The 15,561-nt window shown below is 32.7% G+C and overlaps 2 protein-coding genes across 3 annotated transcripts in view; one reads left to right on the top strand and one right to left on the bottom strand.

Moving 5' to 3' along the window:
• The window catches only part of LOC144422910 (uncharacterized), a 75,429-nt gene that overhangs the window by 51,038 nt on the left and 8,830 nt on the right, over positions 1-15,561 (bottom strand). Inside the window, exons 15-25 of one of the 2 annotated variants that reach the window (XM_078112909.1) lie at positions 14,003-14,216; positions 13,566-13,693; positions 12,962-13,175; positions 12,315-12,488; positions 11,727-11,975; positions 11,146-11,273; positions 10,531-10,744; positions 10,094-10,221; positions 9,486-9,699; positions 9,174-9,279; positions 6,861-8,883 (exon numbers count right to left, since the gene is read on the bottom strand). In XM_078112909.1, coding sequence (XP_077969035.1) covers positions 8,598-8,883; positions 9,174-9,279; positions 9,486-9,699; positions 10,094-10,221; positions 10,531-10,744; positions 11,146-11,273; positions 11,727-11,975; positions 12,315-12,488; positions 12,962-13,175; positions 13,566-13,693; positions 14,003-14,216 — 2,055 coding nt within the window. In that variant the 3' untranslated portion in view covers positions 6,861-8,597. Of the gene's footprint in view, positions 1-6,860; positions 8,884-9,173; positions 9,280-9,485; positions 9,700-10,093; positions 10,222-10,530; positions 10,745-11,145; positions 11,274-11,726; positions 11,976-12,314; positions 12,489-12,961; positions 13,176-13,565; positions 13,694-14,002; positions 14,217-15,561 lie in introns of those variants that run through there. The other variant, XM_078112910.1, reaches the window with a different exon arrangement.
• On the top strand, positions 3,211-6,870 carry LOC144422911 (uncharacterized). Its single transcript, XM_078112912.1, has 5 exons — positions 3,211-3,524; positions 3,953-4,058; positions 5,536-5,647; positions 6,082-6,185; positions 6,296-6,870. The coding sequence occupies exons 1-5, from the start codon at positions 3,460-3,462 to the stop codon at positions 6,554-6,556; spliced, it is 648 nt and encodes a 215-aa protein (XP_077969038.1). The 5' UTR covers positions 3,211-3,459; the 3' UTR covers positions 6,557-6,870.

Consider the following 15,561-nt stretch of genomic DNA (forward strand, 5'->3'; position numbering starts at 1 on the left):
ACAACACGCAGATATCGAAATGTGGAAAATTAACAGGGTCGGCCTAATACTATTTATTGGAATTTCTACGCAACAATTAGTTAATATTCTGAAAATACATACCTGAATTAGACTTTAATATACGAATTATTTCGAATATTGGCCGAATTGTTTTCATATGATATTCTTGATTCTGCTTTCACCAATCAAATCAGTTTATTCGCATATGTTGAAAATAATATTTTTTCATCGTCTGTTCGTCCTTGTAGTATATGACTAGGAACTCACAAAATAAATAATATTTATTTCACTACTGACACATATAAACACTTGAATGAATGAATGAATGAATGAATGAATGAATGAATGAACGAATGAATGAATGAATGAATGAGTGAATGAATGAATAGCTTGTTTGCTTCATTTATTGGCCCACTAATTGCGCTTTGACTTCTACTGCAGAAGCCACGATAACCATTACTATGCATGTCGAGAAAACAACAACGGAGAATATGACTAATCTAAGCAGAACGAAGATGGAAATTATACGTACCACAACTATTAGAATAATACATGAATATCATGACAACTTTATAAGCAAAGCCAGGTAAAGCGATGAATATTGTGGGCCATACTAGAGTTTTAATCTAATAAAAGTTTAGTAATCTCTTGTGACCGACTGCTGTGCTATCTCAAATGACAGAAGGATTTTATTCAAAATACATTATTTGATATTTGTATAAAAACTATTCATTCATAAAATAATAAATCCATGAGTTCAAATCAATTGCGTTTTGTGGAACAAAAAAAAATAATCATAAAATTCTGAAATTTTGTTGAAATAAATGAACGATTGTTGGTAAATGAGATGAATTCAGGTTTTAAGTTAAATAAAAAAAAAATTAAATTATATGTAACAACATGATTTCTCGGAAATCATTCTTTCTCCTAAGGGGTGTAATTAGACACTTTTATTTTCCATTGCAGAAATGAGTGTAACATTACGATGATGACTTGTGCAACAAACACTATTTTCTGAGAGTAAATGTGTGAGCTACATATTTAGTGACGACTTGGTTTTATTTGGTATGTGTATGTGATTCGTCCCATTTTTTTTTAGAACTTGAGCAAGTTTTGGGGAAAGTTGAACGAAATTTGATTCAAAATTTACGATTATATATTGTAAACTGTATTTTATAGATACACTAAAATAACTGTTAACGTTCTGGCATTTGCGAAAATGATTCACTGGAATAATTAGTCATAAAAAACGAACCGTGGTGATCCCCTCGCATTTAATTGATTATAGTATAGTTAAATCTGTATTCAATTTGCATTTGTTCGTTTATCATTACATCTTATAGCCACCTGTGATGTATATTTGGAAGATATGAGCATTTCGCTCTGTGACTAAATATCCCCAATCGAAATTAGTATAGCAATACCAAGCAGTGATATGTAAATGGGGCATTGGCGTATGTATCAAGCGCACGTATTTAACTTATCTATTACATATGCCTGAAATTATACATATTTTAAATTTTAATAAAATGTGAATAAATTAATATACTAGTGGCAGAAGTAACTGAATGTCAAGTATTTATCAATTCTTTGGAACAAGTTTCTTTAAAAATGTTTTGGTATTTTTATTATTCATTTTGTTTAACAGAGCGTTTAATGTTTTTCAGAGCTAATCATTTTTACTGCTAGTTACATCCGCAAAGCATTACAATCTATATTTGATTTTTGTCAGTTTACATGATTCAGAAGAATGAGAAGCGAATTAATATTTTTGTTGGTTATTCTTCAATATCCGAGACATCTGAACGCAGCAGGTATTATTTCATTGTTATGACTGTTTGTAGAAAATTTCTTGAAAACAAGGTTACTCATACAGGTATAAGGGAGATTGATCTGATCAAAGTTTTGAGACTATAAGAGATTAAAGGATAGAATTGAGCGTTGGTAAATACCCATCGGCACTAAGCTAAAAAGCAATTTTAATATCAATACAATGAATAAAACATGTGTGAGGTATTGAATTCCATATAGATGGAGTTTTTGGACCGAACTGAGGAATTATAGGTACACTAACAGTAAACCGATGAGAGCTCACAGTCAATCGTATTTAACGGCTGAAAACTTTTTAGGGGGACAATATTCACATTTTTGAACATTTGGTAAGCGGTAACAACGGTTGCCTGACAATATGAAATGGTAAAATTTGTTTAGATAATATAGGATTACATTGCGTTATGTCTCAAATATTAATTTATTTTGCCAGAATGTCGGGAAACGCCCATGGATCTTGTATTTATGCTGGATGGATAGGGTTCTATCACAAATGTGAATTGGGAGCTTATGAAGTCATGGGTCAAGTTGGTAGCAGAAAATTATGACTTAGGCGGATTAACACAGATTGGCGTCGTTCAGTTCTCACACTGGGTTTCAAATGAGAAGTACGCTATAGAAAGAGATTTCATTTTATTTAATTAGATTTTAAGTCGCATTTATAAATAATTTATTTAAATTATTCAAAACAGCTGCTCTATCAGTCAAGATCAAATTGCCTAGAAACAGCTGCCATGACATGTATTTGGCCTAACTTTGTGGCGAAGAATGATTCCTTCTTAAGCGTCAAATGAGATCATAATGATCACCATAGTTGTCAAAATTATGTCAACAGTATTTTAGCTCTGTTGTGTATTTCAGTGCTTTATTAAAAATTAACAAGGAATTAGTTTTGATCGTTTTCCACTTTGTTCCACTTCGCTGCGAGTGTTTTTACGACTTTTATCTGGGTACAGTAAGACTAAGATCATTCTTCTAAAATCATGTTCAGCGTTTGTTTGTATTTTCAAAATCATTGTTATTCAATAAAAAAAATTCGATAAAATAGTTTTCATTTTCTTTTCATAGCACACAGCCATATTTAAAAACTGAAATCCAGCTAGGAAAACTGAAGACCAAAGCCCAATTGAAGGTAAAATATTCATCAAGGGTTGAGCAGTCGAGACTGGTACCGTCACGGTAAGATCAGACCACAGTTCTTGCTGATGAGGTATCGAACAGGGCGGTTTAAAAGTTATTCCTCTCTAATTAAAATACAATAGTAAACTTTCGAGATAATCATTTAGTTCTATATTTTGAAAAAAAAAATTCCTTTCGTAACAACAAAAAAAAAACCCAAAATTTAGCATATTTTAGATTCACATGTACAATAAACGCAGTTGCAAAACAAAGCTAGTGAGATAGTGTGGGGTCACGTTCTACGCGAAAAAGAACTAAAGTTATATTTGTCGTATGAATTGTCTTATTTAACGATTTGTTCACAAAATTGTGATACCTTCAGAATTCAAAATGCAATTAGCTTTAAATTAACAACTGAGTATTCATTAGGCCGCTGTTGACGAAATATCAATTCATGGATTCACAACTTACACTGCACATGCTATCAACAAAACAGTGAACGAAGATTTCATGAGATCTGATCGTTTTTATGATGCTTCAGTAAAGAAAGTCATTATTTTATTCACAGATGGAAGGTAATAACTTGTGTGAACAATGTCTGAATACACGTAAAATGCACCTTTGAATCGTGTCGTTAACTGTTGTTCATGTTTTTGTTATTATTGTTAATGTTCACGGTTCATGTAATGGTAGTTAGCAGAGTTTTTTTTTATATATCCGTATATTTAGCCCCTTTGTTTTTCAACTTGGGTTTTTGCGCGATATATATTATTTTTATACCATCAAGATATTAGTTGTTGAAAATCTAAATAAATGTTATTTCAAAGCTGATGACTACTTTATTATTCACCAAATTATTCTAATCTTAGACATCCAAAAATTAAAAAGTAGTATAAAACCGTTTTTGTTTTGCTCGATTTATTGAAGGTATGCTCGTGTAACAAGTCTTAAATATGTGTGTAGATTGTAGATGGTTATAGATAATTTTTTAAATCTTTTGAAGATCTACCGACACAAATGATTTGCTTTTGTCAGCAAAATATGCTCGATCAAATGGGATTACTATATTTGCAGTTGGTGCTGGAGGTTATGTAATGGAGGAATTACAGGTAATCTGAAAAGTTGTAACAAATTGAAATAAGAGAAATTTTTGGTTTCAATATATTATAGCATTTCTACCTTTTGTCTAATCATTATATTTCTGTGTATTAAAGATTGTTCATCAACAAGACTGAGAAAGTATAACCAAATTAGTTATCAGGATAAAACTCTTTTTGACTGAGATTGATAAGTAACAATGTAGGCTACTGTACTTGTTTAAATGTTGTTTACATATATGAAAACAAGAATACCTATAAGCCATATTTGCATGATAATTTCTTTCTAACAAAATGTCTATAATTCTAGTCATTAATTTGTATTCCGTGATTAGATAAGTTAGAACTCTATTAAGTAGTATTTTAAAATATTGAATAGTCATCATAAGCATTGCATGATTCACCGATAAATTCAACTAATATGCATATGCAATAAATACATACACGCGATTTACATATAAAACAAGCCGGTAGACGCCCAGAATCTGCACTGATACTTGAGGCCGGAGGTTCAGGAAAACGTTACCACACATGCAAAATAACAGATCTATAACGACAGTGTACTGCGGAACTGCCAGTTCATTTGAACGATGCGCGGCTCTTCAGCATCTCAGCTTTGGCGGTTTTCTGTGTTTAATTGTCAAAACATATTTACTTGTATTCCAAACTCCTGAGGTTTCCCCAGTTGTAAAGTATCGAAATTAAATTACAAAATATTCTTCTACAGCAGAATCCAGCAACATCAATTTTAAGTGCATTTACTTTCAATCGTTTGATATTAGAGCATTTTGTGCTCTTTGCAAACGATTGCGGGAGTGCTAGCATAACACACTGCACTTTATGAGTGATTGTCTGTGTTTTCTCGTTTGCAATGAATTTTTCTTTAGGAATATTGATGCTATGCTTCGCGTCTTTTGCCACCAATCACGTGTTGCCTGTGCTTGAACATATTTGAATATACAGCGCTAGGATCGAGGGAAGGGACGTGCCAAACTTCTCTGCTGTCCAGTATGAGGTTATGATAGGAATGCCTCATAACTCCAAATCAATTCGCGGAATAAACAAATTATAGATGTTGTTATAAATGAGAATGAATAACTTGAAGGTCACGTATGAGGAGAATGTTTGTTGTATAATTGCAATATATCACTATGTGTTGGCATGTAATAAGACTCCGGCATTCCTTTTAATTTAGCATTCACTGGTATGATTGTCTCCATTACGATTTTAATATTCATGGTTTTAGCAAATTGTATTTATGTCTTTGTGTTCATTTTTACCGACATAGTTGAATTGGGATCATATGAGTAGGAAGTATCAAATAAAACGGTAACAAAAATATTTTTTTAGTAACGAACAAGACCTAACTTTGTATAGCTTGGCTGCATCGGATGTTTAAACCGAAACTGGGACAATCGTAAAATACCAACATGTAAAACTCCGCTGGCGAATAAATTTCATATACTTTGACAGTAACTTTTATTCACAGATTATTGCAAATGGCCAGATCAATAACAATGAACGAGTGATTACAGTTTCAAATTTTGCTAGGCTGAATACTACGGTAGACATTTTAAAGCAAGGTATATGTGCTATCCAAGGTAATGTTGATATTAATAGTCAGTTTTTATTGAGGCTGCTACGACATGTTAGTAGAATATAATTTCGAACTACGTTTTCAAAATATTCTTTGCGCCCGAATCTGATATTGAGCCAAGACACTATTATAATTAAATGTTCCACATTTCAACATCATAAGCTGAAATGATACTTGATGTTTTTTTGTTTAAATCAGTGGATTATAAGATGAGAGGCTTTTTGCAGGCTACCACAAAATAATCAACGATTGAAATTTATTTTCTCGTTTTCGAAAAGCATTTCGTTCATTGCGCAAAGCTAATAATAACTCATTTCCTACAGATTTTATAGCATATAATATAGAAATTAACATTCACCACAAGGTATAACTGCTGAAATGTTCAAATTGAAGAGGGAATTATATAAAATTTAAAAAAATATTTACATTCGTTTATAGCTCCCTTCATAGTGTCTCGCTACACTTGCACAACTTCATCGTTAGAAGTTCAATGGAAAACAACTACATTTAAGTCGGTGTTCTCATACAGACTTCAAATTCAGGTTAGCTTTATAAATAAAATGAAAATCATTACATTGGTCTAAAAACTTTTACTGTGCGCTAGAACTTGTCAGTTTATGCTAAATCTCAAATTTATGTATTTAACTTATAGGATCTCAGGACCAAAGAAATCAAGAAGACAAGCGTTCAATTACTCATGAAAAAGGAACCAACAATAAAAATTCACGAAGAAAACACATCTTCAAAGTTTGCCTGCGTCACTACGACAAATTTGTATATTTCAAGCAACTACGAAATTGTTGTTGAGCAAATATCGGCAAAAACAAACAATCAAATAAAAACCATATCCAAAGTTCTTCACAATGCAAATGGGAAGACTATTATGCGGTTAACGCTTCTTGACTTTGTCTAAGTTATATTCTGGATATCAGACATTTAAAAAAAAAAAGATATTTTTTACACATACCAATTTAAAACACATGTAAATCTATATATGTGTGCGTGTTTTTTCATTCAGTGTATCGGTGGAAACCAAAATTAAACATGTTAGGACAATCCATCTATTATATGCTGATAGCCACCACCACATTCAGAGTGTAATGAACTGGGTTAGGAATACGGAACCGGAAATATTCTGGTCCATCAAGATCTGTTCTTTATTTCCTATTTACTACTTCCATGGTTTCTTATTTGGGGTGAAATTGTGGAGAACACTTCATAAAAATAATGCCAACTGATTACATCTCCAAACTTGATTGAAATCCTGATTCGAATTGCTAATACAGTCTGTACTATTCAGGCTGTACTTGGGCATTTGATACTGGCAAGGAAAGCCAACACTGCTTGACAATACAATCAAACTCAGTTCAGGTGAATTAAACTGAATGTTCTCTTTGCCATTCAGATTCCAGATTCAGATTCTGTCAAATGGATTATCACCTGTTATGTAAATAGATTGAAATCATGTATTCAAATTTATATGAAAAATATGTAGATTTTTTATTATTTTTCAGAATTGTTTTCGAGATCAATTTGCTTTGATTCATTTTAATGAATATTTATTATGAACACATTTCAAACTTATATTAGTAAATTTGAAAAAAAACGAATGTAATAAAGTTTTAATTTTATTTGGTTGATGTATTACAGTCTTGGAGAAACTTTTATTGCCATTATCTTAATGTTTAGTACAAAACTATGTTATTTAGTTTATATACTCTGTCGAATGACTTATCTTCGAACGTAAGGGCAGTCAGCTAACTAAAGAAAATCATTCGAGCATGTATGTTTTTACGTCACTACTCACAAATACCGCCATCGGTATCACATCATGAGAATGCGTTTACCAAGATTTTATTTGTGCTTTTGTTTTCTTTTGAGATATCTAGGTCATATTTGAACAAATACATTCAATTTAAAATATTGATTTGTGAATATATGCTCACAAACAATATTTGTATTGAATATATAAAATTTTCGACCTTCAGTCATAGTTTTGTACAAAACGAAAATATTAATTGACCACACAGGTATGTTGATACAAAATTACAAAAAATTTCGTTTTTATTGATAACATACATGTCCTTCATGTTTATTCAACTACTTGAAAAGTCGTTATCAAGAATGTAACCAATTGAAGCGAGTCAAATGGAAGCATATTATATTTTCTGCTCTTCCTTCATTCAAAGTATTAACATGCAAAGCAAATAGATTAATGTGAACTCATGACTTAGTCCTATAGCATTAAATAATAAGACGATACCACCAAGATTCAAATTATTAATATCAGTTATTGCAAGAAGAATGTCAATGGCCCCAATAGACAAAGAATGAAAAAACTTCACAAAAAATGTTTATAATTCAGAAGGAAACGTGGGATGGCTGTTATCAGGATATAGCTTTCAATAGATTATGACTTTAATTTACTCGAGTTTAGAAATATTTGTTGGAAAAACTTGATAATTAGACAATAGTGCTTGTGTACTCGTTTTCATTTATGGTGGGAAATAGAGAGCCAAGGAATATCACAATGCATCCATAATATACTACATCAAACTTATATTATTAAACGGAACGCTTGAAAAGGGGCAAATGCATTTCAAAAAAACCATTAGCAGCTCAGATCATCTCATGAGAGTTATACAAATCTAGATCCTTCTTAGCTGGTTCGTATGCCACTTTCGGTCTTCTTTCGGACTTAACTTCACGTGACTTGCCTTTATAATAAAAGAGCCGAATTTCACATCCGAATCTCACGGAAAATTAACAAGAAAAACTTGAATTAATATGCAATGGTATTTTGTTTCAATAAATATCAGTCAACACAAGCGCAGAAGTTTAAGAACAAGTAGTAATAGTTAAAGTCACAATGTGTATATGTGTATCGGAAAGAATAATATGATTCAGGATTGAACAAAAATGACAAAGGGCGATCGCCATTTATATTCAACATGTCAAGCATCATATTCATTTTCAGGCATTGAATTGATGTACGGATGTTCTTTTGTTGTACGATCATTCATTTCTTCGTATTGATGATCTCCGTCTTTTATTTCTTCATAATTATGTGGGATTTCATAATTACCTTCTTTTTCTTCTCTTAACTCATTATTTCGGGAGTTCAATTGAGATGTTTGAATTTTATCATATTTTTCATGAGAAACCGGGACGTCATTAACAACCTCATTCATCTCTGAAAGACGTTGTGGTTGAGTGTCGTTTTTTTTTTTAGAATTTCCCCTGTGAACAACAATAAACTTGAAATAATTCACAAGTAGGCTTTTGGATAGAAACAATGGATTTTTTTTTTCTTGAATTGCTTCTGTTATAGAGGACTTAGCTTATATATTAGCTACACGTCATCGTGATCGGACGAAAATGTTAGAGCCCAGTATTTAAGACATTGTTCCGGACATTGAGATTGTTACTGCTGTATAAAAGATTTTATTTTACTTATTCAATTGAGAGGAAATACTCCAAATCGTTCAAAATATACACATTTTATTGCTGTAGTATCGATCATTTCTCACCTCATTACTTTGCATCTACGAATCAGCAAACCAATACCGAATAAAATAGCTGCGAGAATCAATGTGACTATGGATGAGATAATTGCAACCAATAAATTGTTGTGGTCTGCAATATAATATGTAGTAAGAATCATAAACCTTAAAAATCTATCAGGAATTTACCACGCAACAATACTGAACAGAGGTTAAACATGAGTTGTAAACATCGAAAAGTCAGTGAGCATATTGTACCACAAAGTGGTAGTTTGAAAACCCTAATATTGTGCACTTAGAACTAAGGTCTCTTATAAGCTGTAAGCTATATAATCTTACCACCAGAAGCCATTGTGGTAGTAGTGATTGCACTAGTGGGAAAGATAGTGTTTATCTCAGTAGTTTTTGTGTCATTTGCAATGGCAGACAATGTGGAAGTATGTGTCATGTAAGTAGGAGTTGTAAATTCTTGGTATAAATTTGTTGCTGTCATTTCAACAGTTGCCGCAGTGGACGTTGTATTACAGGCAGTATCTCTTGAACAATTGATCGTCTGGAAAAAGTAATTCTGATTCAGCAATTTTTTGATTTAAATGTACGATAATTTTTATATATTCTAATAGCTATTCAAATCCGAAGTTTAATGTTATTCAAAATGTTGAGCAAATTTGAAAATCCCCATAGAAATATTAATTTACGTGCTAATGAAAATTATTGAAAGTGAATAATGTATCAGAAACTTCTTAGGAGAAATTGTCAATAGCCAGGTCGGTCCTGCGCCTTGAATCAGAATTATTGGAGATTCACTATTAAAACTGCGGCTTATACACTAAAATATTAAGAACTATTAAATCAACGTAGAATGATAATCATTTTTCTTTCGATTACCTCAGAGGTCAGAAATCATCAAATTACACCAAAATGAGATATTTATTTTTATTTTATACCTCAAAATTGAATCCAATGCAAATATTGGTCCCCGCCCTTCCCGAGGCAATGCATGTTCGATTTCGTACTTTCATCATTGAGCTGCAGTTACATGTACTCCACGATGACCAAGTTTCCCAGTAACTTCCTACATAGTGTAAACATAATCTTAACTCAGAATTAACGTGCGCTTCCTCTTTTTATCGTTGTTATTGATTATGCATATTAAAACTATATCAGCATAGTATAACATAGTAAAAAGCAACGGCGTGAGCCAGTGAAAACATTCGTAACATTTTGCAGCCACAAACAACTACCACCGAAGACGGGTTTCACATGAGTTGTAAAAAACAGAAAGTCAGTGAGCATATTGTACCATAAAATAGTAGTTTAGAAATTCAAATTTTTTGCACTCAAGACTAATGTCTCTTATAATTTGTAAGCTATATAATCTTACCATCAGAAGTCGTTGTGTTAGTAGTGATTGCACTGGTGGGAAAAAGAGTGTTTCTCCCCGTAGTTTTTAAGTCATTCGCATTGGCAGACAATGTGGAAGTTTGTTTCATGTCTGTAGGAGTTGTAAATTCATGATATATATTTGTTGCTGTCATTTCAACAGTTGCCGCGGTGGACGTTGTACTACAGGCAGTGTCTCTTGAACAATTGGTCGTCTGGAGAAAGTAATTGTGATTTAGCAAATTTTTTTTATTCAATATATGTACGATAATTTTTTATATATTCCAACAGGTATTTAAATGCGTTGTTTAATGTTTTTCAAACAGTTACAGAAATTTAAAAATTTTCACCAAAATATTAATTCACACACTAATGAAAAATATCGAAAATGAATAATTTAGATGAATCAGAAATCTTTGAGGACAATTTGTCAATAGTCAGGTCCTGCGCATTAAATTGGAATTATTAGATATTCAATTTTAGGACTGCGGATTGTACACTAAAATAGTAAGAATTATCAAAACAAGATAGAATGATAATCATTTTTCATTTTAACCTTTTAAAAGATCAGAAATTATTATATTACTACAAAGAGTGGCATTTTTCTATATCTTACCTCAAAATTAGAACCAATGCAAACATTGGGCCCCGTCCTTTCCGAATTAATGCATGTTCGATTCCGTACTTTCATCATAGAGCTGCAGTTACATATACTCCACGATGACCAGGTTTCCCAGTATTTTCCTACATATTGTGAACATAATCTTAACTCAGAATTAACGCGCGCTTACTCTTTTCATCGATTTTGTTGATGATGCATATTCCAACTATATCATATTCTGATTTTTCTGCTCTTTGAAATTGTTGATTATCAAATAATTATAGATTCAGAGCTAAATTTATTTTATCATAGTTGAAACTAAGTTAAGTTGGAGTTCTAATATATGTGTTCTATTTATATTCCTGTTCATGTTTTGCGTTATACTAAAATCCTATTTTTAACATTTTTACTGTTCTAATCACACAGCAAAAGCATATTTGCGCTAGAGTTGATTGTATTGAAGCTATGTTGAATAAAAATAAAAACAGTTTGACCTGTCACCTCATTACTTCCTCTTTTTATTTTTCCAACTTCAATATTAGAAAAAATATGTTAAAAATTCGTTTTTACTCGCTGTCGCAAGTTATTTTACTCACCGATATGGCGTTGACACACCAATCCTTTTAACCCTGTTGCTCCTGTGATACAGTCTATCGTATGCCATAGAAGATTTGCGTCATAAGTTTTTTGTTCACCTATCGATACACAAGTATCTGTTCCACTGATATGATTGTTTGGTTCTCCATCATCCCAACGAGTGAATGAAAGGTTTGTTCCGTCGTTCCATTGAAACATCGACTTTGATTTGTCATAAACAAGTCCAATGTGGAATGTATATGGCTCTCCTGTAATAAAACATATCATATTGCTTTATACTGCTTATATACACGCATAGACAAGTGTTTTAGTGAGAGTCAAGCGGTTGAAGCGTTAGCCTTAATTGAGTTGGCATTGCAGTTACGCATCTCAGTTTCAAATACCATCTCACGTCACTCATGGGTGTAATAAATTGGTCAGACAGTGCTAAAAACTAATACAGCTTCTTATATATTGTTAGATATCAGTGGTTTTTGTACATGGACCTTTTCGCGTAAATAAGCGTGATATCCCACAAGGTACGGAATTATTGCATTCCGTTCGTAATGAGTATACATTGACTTTAAAATTCAGAATAATGCACGTACCTGATCCATCAGAAACGAGTGTTTTTATAAATCCTTGAGTCATTTCATTCTTTATTAATGCTAATTCGCCCTCTCTCTCTTTGCAAAATTTTTTTGAAACTTCATAAGATCTTGAAATACCACCCGGTGAAACGTAATATTCATAACTTCCATTAGGAAACCAGTTTCCTCGGCCTGTTTCACAAATGAGAAATCAAATAATTGAATAATATCAGTATTTCGAGAAAGAGAAATGCACAGTGAAAAAGCTAGGTTGAGCGACATAGCATCAATTATTGCAGGCACTTGCTTTAATTTAAGTACGAAAGTGAATAATAAAGAAAAACGTTGATATATTGACGCATTTAAAAGTTTCGATTATAAGTCGTTATAGCATCTTTCGATTAGAGTCAAGTCAAGTTTAATTTTTCCAACCAGTAAATTAACAACAATCGATCACAAATTACGAGAAAATAATAATTACACAGTTTTACTGGGGAAGGGAAGTCGCGAGGGACAAAGCTGGTTATCGAGCAGCGACAGCAAAGGTTCAAATATGTAATTTAAATTTTGTTTAGAGCTTGGAATCTACTGTCTTCGACGCTGTCTTTCAACATTATCAGTAAACGACAACGCTAACCTACAATTTGTAAGCTATATAATCTTACCACCAGAAGCCATTGTGGTAGTAGTGATTGCACTAGTGAGAACGATAGTGTTTATCTCCGTAGTTTTTGTGTCATTTGCAATGGCAGACAATGTGGAAGTATGTGTCATGTAAGTAGGAGTTGTAAATTCATGGTATAAATTTGTTGCTGTCATTTCAACAGTTGCCGCAGTGGACGTTGTATTACAGGCAGTATCTCTTGAACAATTGATCGTCTGGAAAAAGTAATTCTGATTTAGCAATTTTTTGATTTAAATGTACGATAATTTTTATATATTCTAATATAGCTATTCATATCTGAAGTTTAATGTTCTTCAAAATGTTGAGAAAATTTGAAAATCCCCATAGAAATATTAATTAACGTGCTAATGAAAATTATTGAAAGTGAATAATGTATCAGAAACTTCTTAGGAGAATTTGTCAATAGCCAGGTCGGTCCTGCGCCCTGAATCAGAATTATTGGAGATTCGCTTTTAAAACTGCGGCTTATACACTAAAATATTAAGAACTATTAAATCAACGTAGAATGATAATCATTTTTTTTTCGAGTACCTTAGAGATCAGAAATTATCAAACTACACCATAATGTGATATTTATTTTATACCTCAAAACTGAATCCAATGCAAATATTGGGCCTCGCCCTTCCCGAGTCAATGCATGTTCGATAGCGTACTTTCCTCATTGAGCTGCAGTTACATACACTCCACGATGACCAAGTTTCCCAGTAAGTTCCTACATAGTGTTAACATAATCTTAACTCAGAATTAACGTGCGCTTCCTCTTTTTATCGTTTTCATTGATGATGCATATTAAAACTATATCAGCATAGTATAACATAGTGAAAAGCAACGGCGTGAGCCAGTGAAAACATTCGTAACATTTTGCAGCCTCAAACAACTACCACCGAAGACGGGTTTCACATGAGTTGTAAAAAACAGAAAGTCAGTGAGCATATTGTACCATAAAATAGTAGTTTAGAAAATCAAATTATGCGCACTTGAGACTAATGTCTCTTATAATTTGTAAGCTATATAATCTTACCACCAGAAGTCGTTGTGTTCGTAGTGATTGCACTTGTGGGAAAAAGAGTGTTTCTCCCCGTAGTTTTTAAGTCATTTGCATTGGCAGACAATGTGGAAGTTTGTGTCATGTCTGTAGGAGTTGTAAATTCATGATATATATTCGTTGTTGTCATTTCAACAGTTGCCGCGGTGGACGTTGTACTACAGGCAGTGTCTCTTGAACAATTGGTCGTCTGGAGAAAGTAATTGTGATTTAGCAAATTTTTTTTATTCAATATATGTACGATAATTTTTTATATATTCCAACAGGTATTTAAATGCGTTGTTTAATGTTTCTCAAACAGTTACAGTTCTTCAGTTGAGAGTAAATTCTGAAATTGCGAAAGTATCAAATTGGATGCGGTCTAATAAACTAACACTGAACATTGGCAAATCAAAAACTATGTTAATATCTCCACACCAGTGCAAATCTAAAAATGAAACAGTAATACAAATTGATGACAAAGAACTTGAAAATGTCCATTCTTATAAATATCTTGGCATATATTTAGATAGTAAAATGAATTGGGATGTTCACTTATCCAAATTATCCGTTAAATTATCTAAATCGGTTGGAATACTTTACAAGCTTAGACGATTTACATCACCAACAACACTAAGGATGGTGTACTACTCCTTATTCCAGAGCCATATCCAATACGGCATAATTGCTTGGGGTTCAGCTGTTAAAACATTATTACTTCGCATTGAAATTATGCAGAACCGAGCAATCCGTGCAATATCTGCCGCTAGTTATTTTTCACGACTCAGTCCTATTTATTATAACCTTCAAATTATTAAATTGGCAGACATTTACAAAATAGAAGTTTTGAAATTGATGCACCAACACCACTGCAAAAAACTCCCTCCTGCGTTCACAAACTATTTTTCAAAACAAAGCAATGTTCACTCATATGGAACACGGTCCTCTATTAGCAGTTCTTATTATGTAAATCGTTTTAGCACCAAACTCACCCAAAACTCAATCAAGTTTGTTGGTGTTAAATTGTGGAATAATCTCCCCAATAGCATTAGGACCAGTACCTATAACTTGTATAAACATGCACTGAAGAGCCTATACCTAGATGCTTATAAGCCCAGTTGCAATTAGTCTAGAAATATTATATTTGTATACCGGTATGTACCGTACCTATCCCTGTGGTGCTGCTTTTCCCATCCATGTTCGTCAAGTTGTGTGCTCGCTGTGTACTGTTCTTGTTTTAATATTTTCCGCCCAACCTATATGCCACGAATACTGCAGAACCCATAATTATTCTGCACTACTCTAATAGCCACTAACAATCGCTTTCAACATAAAAATCCGTTAAATACGGTATTGATTCTCGCAGCCAGAAGCCCGTTGCTGGGCACGCCATATTGGTTTACTGTGTATGCTTAGTCAGCATTATTTCGCAATTCTTTGTTGTCATTGAGGCATATCCTTCTTACAGATGTCGCTGTTAAGTCATATAATACGATGTGATCATTGTAGTTTTTCGGTGTTTATTTCGATTTTATTTTGTTCTTACTCTGTATGAT

Source organism: Styela clava, chromosome 5, assembly GCF_964204865.1.
Source record: "Styela clava chromosome 5, kaStyClav1.hap1.2, whole genome shotgun sequence".
NCBI classification, from domain to species: Eukaryota; Metazoa; Chordata; class Ascidiacea; order Stolidobranchia; family Styelidae; genus Styela; species Styela clava.